This window comes from Myotis brandtii, unplaced genomic scaffold (genome assembly GCF_000412655.1).
Source record: "Myotis brandtii unplaced genomic scaffold, ASM41265v1 scaffold154, whole genome shotgun sequence".
NCBI classification, from domain to species: domain Eukaryota; kingdom Metazoa; phylum Chordata; class Mammalia; order Chiroptera; family Vespertilionidae; genus Myotis; species Myotis brandtii.
Genome location: NW_005355584.1, coordinates 9,907,422 through 9,915,201, shown reverse-complemented (window position 1 = coordinate 9,915,201; position 7,780 = coordinate 9,907,422). Strand labels below are relative to the sequence as shown.

The 7,780-nt window shown below is 42.3% G+C and overlaps 1 protein-coding gene across 1 annotated transcript in view; it reads left to right on the top strand.

The window, feature by feature from the left end:
- The first annotated feature begins 7,544 nt into the window (after nucleotides 1-7,544).
- The window catches only part of SNRPD1 (small nuclear ribonucleoprotein D1 polypeptide 16kDa), an 11,035-nt gene continuing 10,799 nt past the window's right edge, over nucleotides 7,545-7,780 (top strand). Inside the window, exon 1 of the mRNA XM_005861602.2 lies at nucleotides 7,545-7,693. Coding sequence (XP_005861664.1) covers nucleotides 7,680-7,693 — 14 coding nt within the window. The 5' untranslated portion in view covers nucleotides 7,545-7,679. The remainder of the gene's footprint in view (nucleotides 7,694-7,780) is intronic.

Genomic DNA, 7,780 nt, shown 5'->3' with positions numbered 1-7,780 from the left:
TGGGAAGCGGCTGCGCCCCCTGGCGGTGGCCGGTTGCACTTCTCGGGGTCGTCTCTTGGAATAAAGCCACCCACGCCCCCAGCGGTGGTAGTTTGTGCTGGAAACGCGTCGCCGCAGGGGCCTTTGTCGGGTGTAGGGACTGCTCTCTGCGACCTCTAATGCAAATGCCTTTAATCTTAATGGGCCCATGTAAAGGAAAAGGGAGGTAATTGACCCTTCTCTTTCCTTCCCCTGCATTGCACTCCAGCGCCTCCAAAAAATGAAGGGCTTCACCTCCTCCTTGTACACTTTCCCCCTTGTGAACCAGATCACAAGAATCCACAAGAAATTGTAGAATATTCCACTGGATTTAGTCATGGCGGGTATTCAAACAAAGCTTTGGCCTCTTCCAAGCATCTAAAGGTAGAATCCAGGCTCTAACCGGTTTGGCTCAGTGGATAGAGCGTCGGCCTGGGGACTGAAGGGTCCCAGGTTCGATTCCAGTCAAGGGCATGTACCTTGGTTGAGGGCACATCCCCAGTAGGAGGTGTGCAGGAGGCAGCTGATTGATGTTTCCCTCTCATCGATGTTTCTGACTCTATCTCTGTAAGAAATCAATAAAATATCTTCTAAAAAAAAGATAGAATCCAGGGTGTTCTATCACCAGGATTCATGTTTCCCACACTGCTTTTAAACACTTTTCTATGCTACTCTTTCTGATTTGCAAAACTGTGAGGATGAATAAATCGGTATTCATTTAACCTGAATTTCAAAAGCATATCTCATTTACATATCTGCTGTTGATATATAAATACTCTTGAAGGCCCTTCCTCTTTCGCAAAGGTTAAGCATCCCCCACTGCAATCTTCTTACTTTAATCATTTGCTTAACAAGCTGTTTTTCCATAATTAACCAGAGAGGACCTTCAGCCTTCAGAGATTGGAGTAATCATAAATTTATAGCAGTGGATTCCAAATGGGAAGATAGTTCTAGGCAACTAGTTGTATTTCTATTCCTTTATATGTATCTACATTTCCTGGTCCTCAGGCTCAGCTCCCTCTGGAAGAATTTCTATGAGGGGAGAGAAAAGTAAGATGATACTTAACCTGGAGCAAGAGATATTCTTCCATAAATCTTAGCAAAGTTTGGATTAAGGAGCATCTTCTCTGGATCAATAGGAGGGTAAAATTTATGTATTTGAAAAAAAAGACCCTCAAAATTCTAAAATTAGAAAGTCATCCAGATTTCTGGATTCAGAATTCTCTATTATGGAAAAAAAATGCCTATTACCTGGCACATAGGCCTGATGCATAAGTAGAAATGTTGGACATGAATGATATGAACTCCTGCTTAAATAAGTAAGCAAATGGCTTCAGCTCTGGCCTTATTTCCTTGCACTTCTACCTGAGCATTTCACACCTTCCTTGTCAAAGGGGCATGAGTAAGTAGTAAAGAAAGGTTGGAAAAACACTGACCCCCACATTACTATATATGAGTAACATGTTTTCAGACCTCATTTTCTTGAACTCTCAGCAGCATTCTTTATGATTGATTATTCTCCCTTTTGAACCACTCTTCCACTTTGCCTTCCATGAGGTGGTACCATGGTCAGAGAAGCAGGTTTTCATCCTGCCTCTCTGACCATGCTTTCTGGCCTCCTCTGCAAGCTCATCCTTTTCTAACTAGCCATTCAGTGTTAGAGTTTCTCACAGCTTTGTTCTAGGCCTTCTCCTCTACTCACTCCATTCTCACTCTCCCTAGGCAATCTCATCAACATTCACAGCTTCAATTATCACCTATTCACCCAAATTTATATCTCTAGACTAGAGTTCAAAGTCATTTTAAAAATAAAAAAATAAAAACAAGAGCCCTAGCCAGTTTGGCTTAGTGGATAGAGCTTCGGCCTGTGGACTGAAGGGTCCCATCCAGTAAAGTTGGCTTAGTGGATAGAGCTTCGGCCTGTGGACTGAAGGGTCCCAGGTTCAATTCCAGTAAAGGGCACATGCCAGAGTTGCGGGCTCAATCCCCAGTAGGGAGCATGTAGGAGGCAGCCAATCAATGATTATCTCTCATCATTGACTTTTCTATCTCTCTCTCCCTCTCCCTTCCTCTCTGAAATCAATTTAAAATTTTTTTTAATTCTCTTTAAAAAAAAAAGAAAAGAAAAGAGCCATAGCTGGTTTGGCTCAGTGGATAGAGCGTCAGCCTGCGGACTGAAGGGTCCCGGGTTTGATTCCGGTTAAGTGCTCATGCCTGGGTTGTGGGCTCTATCCCCACTGTGGGGAGTTCAGGAGGCAGCCAATCAATGATTCTCTCTCATCATTGATGTTTCTGTCTCCCTCTTCCTTCCTCTCTCTGAAATCAATAAATAAATTTTAAAAAAGAAAAGAAAAACAGGAAAAGTATAACAATTTGGTATAAATCAACTAACAGTGACATTTCATTTTGCTGTCTTCTAGGACACCTGCCACTAACACATACAAGGAATAATGCTGGCCTCACATACTTGAGAAGGAATAAGTAGGTATTAGCTAGATTAAAGAACTGAATATACAAAAGTCTGGAGAGGAAAGTGAGCTAATGAGTTTCTGAAACTCAAATATTCCAATTCTATTGAGGGGAAAGGTATTAAGAGGTAGGCAGAGCTCAAATTAGGAAGAGCCTTGAGGATAATACCTGTGCTCAGTACTACAGATACTGCAATGAACAATACACACAAGATCTCTTTCCTCGTGCAGCATACATTCTTTTTTTTTTAATTTTGCTTTTTATTGAATTTATTGGTGTTACATTTGTTAATAAAATTATATAGGTTTCAGGTGTACATTCTATAATACATCATCTGTATATTGTAGTGTGTGTTTACCACCCCAAGTCATGTATCTTCCTATCACCATTTATCCCCCCAGTACCCTCTCCTACCTCCCTCTACTCCCATTTACCTCTGGTAATGACCATACTGCTGTCTGTCTGAGGTTTTTTTTCCTAGGGTTTTGGGTTTGTTTGGGTTTTTTTTGCTTAATCCCTTCCCCTTTTTCTTTCTTTTTTTTTTAAAATTTTTTACCCCCAGTACCCTCTCCTACCTCCCTCTACTCCCATTTTCCTCTAGTAATGACCATACTGCTGTCTGTCTGAGGTTTTTTTTTCCTGGGGTTTTGGGTTTGTTTGGTTTGTTTTTGCTTAATCGCTTCCCCTTTTTCTTTCTTTTTCTAAATTTTTTTTATTGATTTCAGAGAGGATAGGAGAGGGAGAGAGAGAGATAGAAACATTAATGATGAGAGAGAATCATTGATGGGCTGCCTCCTGCTCGGCCCCTACTGGGGTTCGATTCCACAACCCGGGCATGTGCCCTTGACTGGAATCAAACCTGGGACCCTTCAGTCTGTAGGCTCTATCCACTGAGCTAAACCAGCTAGGGCAATCCCTTTCCATTTTTCACCCAGCACCCTTACCCCTTCCCCTCTGACAGCTATAAGTTTGTTTCTAAGATTATTTTGTTCATTATATTCCACATATAGGTGAAATCATGTGGTATTAGTCTTCCTCTGACTGACATTTCACTTAACTTGGTACTCCCCACGTCCATCTATGCTGTTGCAAAAGGTAAAATTTCCTTCTTTTTATGGCTGAGTAGTATTCCGTTGTGTAATGTACCACATATATATATATATTTCATTGATTTTTTTACAGAGAGGAAGAGAGAGGGATAGAGAGAGTCAGAAACATCGATGAGAGAGAAACATCGATCAGCTGCCTCCTGCACACTCCTCACTGGGTATGTGCCCGCAACCAAGGTACATGCCCTTGACCAGAATCGAACCTGGGACCCTTGAGTCCGCAGGCCAACGCTCTATCTACTGAGCCAAACTAGTTAGGGCTGTACCACAGCTTTTTGATCCACTCATCTACAGATGGGCACTTAGGCCGTGCAGCATGTATTCTAATGGGAGAGACGTTCAGTTATTTCACAAATATTGAGGGCACATTGTGCGCAAGACACTATTCTAAATGATGGGAATGCAGAAGTGAATAAAACAAATACAAATCCTGCTTTTTGATCCACTCATCTACAGATGGGCACTTAGGCCATGCAGCATGTATTCTAATGGGAGAGACATTCAGTTATTTCACAAATATTGAAGGCACATTGTACGCAAGACACTATTCTAAATGATGGGAATGCAAAAGTGAATTTAAGAGGTAGGCAGAGCTCAAATTAGGAAGAGCCTTGCGATAATACCTGTGCTCAGTACTACGGATACTGCAATGAACAATACACACAAAGTCTCTTTCCTCATGCAGCATACACTTTTTTTAATGCAAAAGTGAATAGAACAGATACAAATCCTTGCCTTAGGCAGTTTATATTCTTGTGTCAGACAATAAACAAGCAAACAAATAATTAAATGCAAACAAGGAAATACATATGGGGATTAACAGAGCAACACTGTCTAATCAAACTTTCTTTGAGGGTGGAAATGTTCTATATCTGCACTGTCCAGAAGGGTAACCATAGCCACATATGGCTATTGAGCACATAAAATATCATCATTGTTGCTGAGGAACTGAATTTTTAATTCTTTTTTTTTCTTTTCAGAGAGGAAGGTAGAGGGAGAGAGAGACAGAAACATCAATGATGGGAGAGAATCATTGATCGGCTGCCTCCTGCATGACCCCTGCTGGGGATGGAGCCTACAATCAGGGTATGTGCCTTGACCTGGAATTGAACCATGACCTCCTGATTTATAAGACAATGCTCAACCATTGACCCACACCAGCCAGACTGATTTTTTTATTTCATGTAATTTTAATTTGAACACCCACATTTAGTCACTATTTTTAATCCAGGGGCTCATTAATATCAGTTTTGCTTTCTTAAAACTTTTATTTTCAAAATATGTTGTTTTATTATTATTATTCATTTTAGAGAAAGAGGGAAACATTGATTCTCTGCCTCCTGCACGCCCCCTACTGGGGATCAAGCCTGAAACCCAGGTTTGTGTCCTGACATGTAATTGAACCAACAACCTCTCAGTGTATGGGATGACACCCACCCAGCTGAGCCACATCGGCCAGGGCTTAAAACTTTCTTAAGATTGGTTCTTCTCTTAGGGAATTTCCAATAACTACCTCTCCATTCACATCCAAAAGGAAAGATTATTTCCCTTCAAAGGTTTGATTGATCAGTTTACATCCCAAGCTCACTGTGGACAAGGAATAGAATGTGATTATTGACATAAGGGTAGAGTCAGCTTCCTTAGGATTACATGAATCACCAGATGATTACTGGAAACTGTTGTGAAGAGAAGGGGTAGGTGTTGAGAAGACAGCACACAAATGTTCATTATAGCCTTGCTAATCAATTGTCATCATCAACTGAAAGATTGTTAGTGTTAAAAAAAAAATTCAAGTAAATTTGAAGATCTAATTGGCTTTGTTAAGCAACTCATGAATCAGGCAGCATCCCATTTAGCAAGTAGGAGGGCTACAAAATGGAAGCAGGTTGTGGCAAGGAAGCTATTAATGAAAGAAAAGATGCCAGGACATCTTTGGGGGAAGAGAAGTGAAAGGGTTGTTAATATGTAGATTGTCTCTTCTATCCAGGGAGAATGGAAAGAGCCTGGATGACAGACTGCTAAATGCTTGACAAGAAATTCTACACTGGCTAATTCAGATTATGTTTCTGGGAGAGATTGAAACTGCAGTTATATCAGATATAAATCTAGGTTGGTATTATAGGCTGTTAACACAAATTATTGTATTTGGAGCCTGTGGTTTTTTTTCTTTAACATTAGAAATGCAGAATTTCAGACTCCACACTAACTGAATCAGAATTTTCATTCTCAAGTTTTATCGAGTCTTTATGCCCATTGAGGTTTTTTGTTTGTTTGAATCTTCGCCTGAGGATTGTTTTTGTTGATTTTAGAGAAAGGAAGGGAGAAGAGGGATGGAGAGAAACATCCATCAGTTGCCTCCCGAACATGCCCCAACTGGGGATTAAACCCAAAACCTAGGTATGTGCCCTGACCGGGAATAGAACCTGCAACCTTTTGGCTCCAACTGAATGAGCCACCTAGCCAGAGCTGCCCATTAAGTTTGATGAGCATTGCTTTACAACATTCCTGAGTTCCGAGGATAAAAGATGAAGTTCAGGCTTGAAGATACAAATTAAAGCCATGGTTTTGGAGGAGATCATCTAGGGCAGCGGTTCTCAACCTGTGGGTGGTGACCCCTTTGGCGGTCGAACGACCCTTTCACAGGGGTCGCCAAAGACCATCCTGCATATCAGATATTTACATTACAATTCATAACAGTAGCAACATTACAGTTATGAAGTAGCAACGAAAATAATTTTATGGTTGGGTCACAACATGAGGAACTGTATTTAAAGGGCCAGAAGGTTGAGAACCACTGATCTAGACTAAAGGAGAAAGTATCCATAAGGAGACTACATCTAGGGTAATCTCTGAAGCGCACCGACATGTAATGGCTCAACAGAGGATGTGGCAGCTGAGACCTAAGCAGAGCAGCGAGTGGGATCGGAATGAAACCAGGTGTGCTTGGCATCCTGGAAGCCAAACAAGGACGGTGTTCCCAAAGGGGAGGATCTGTGTTGAAAGCTCCTGATATGTCGAGTAAGATGAGGAAAAAGTGTGTCTTGGAGGTTTTTGATAACCTTTAGAAAAGCAATTTCAGGGTAGTTTGCAGAGTGAATTGGAGGTGATAAAAACAAGTAGAGACAGTTCATTCAAGAGGGCTTTCTGTGGAAGAAATCTGGCAGTCGCTGGTGCTACCTCAGAGAACTTTGTTTTGTTTGTAAGATAATTTTGTGTGCTGACGGAAAACATCCAGCGGACAGGGGGAAATAGATGATTCAAGTTCAAAGGGGATAACTGAGTGAGTGAGATGTTTAACTGAATGAGTGAAATGTTTAAGGAAACGAGAGATGGGATTCATACTACAACAAAGAGGAATTTGCCTTTGAAAGGAGCAAGAATACGCCTACCCTTGTAACAGGAAGGAAAGCAGAAGGATGGATGCAGTTTCCTCAAAGAGGTAGGAAACATTGGCGGAGTGATTTGGGAGAGGGACTTGGACTGTAAAAGGTTGGAGGAGAAGAGAAGAAAGAACGTATAAAATATTTTTTTTAACTCATTAGAGAAGCATAACACGATATCTGGGTAGGGAAGGGTACCCTTTAGAAGTTTGTGACCAGAATTTAAAGTGAAAATAACTAAATTGTGTGATTTTCTTCAGGTACATTCAATAATGCTGACGTTCCTGGCTTTGTAGCAGAATTAGCGTAATCCTTTGGGCTTCTCTCAGAACTTCCTTTCGCTCTCGGGTATATTTGGTGCGGCATAACACGTGGTGGACTGCCCTGCCGTGCGGAAGTGCCCACTAATTGCATTTAATTTCCTCAAATCTCCCAAATAAACGCCTTCAGTGGTCGCAAGTGCCCTCAGCAGTTGCAAGTCACACCTCCAGCCACCAGGGCCCGCTGTGGCGCTCCTCGCGGCCGGAAGGGAGTGCGACCCAGCGCGGCCTCGGCGTTTCCGCTGTGCGTTCGCAGCGCTCCGCGCGCTCTTTACGTCGGCGGCCTGGGAGGAGGCGTTTCCGGCCATTCATACTCCGTTCCGGTGGTCGGAGTTGTCCGTTTTTGTGCACTCTCGGACAGAAATCTTGAAATCTTCGTCAGGATGAAGCTCGTGAGGTGAGGAGGTGACCAAACAGGGTGGGGGCCGTGAAGGAACGGTTTGGGCCGGAAGCGGGAACCTGGGCCGCCCCACTTGTCGGAGGC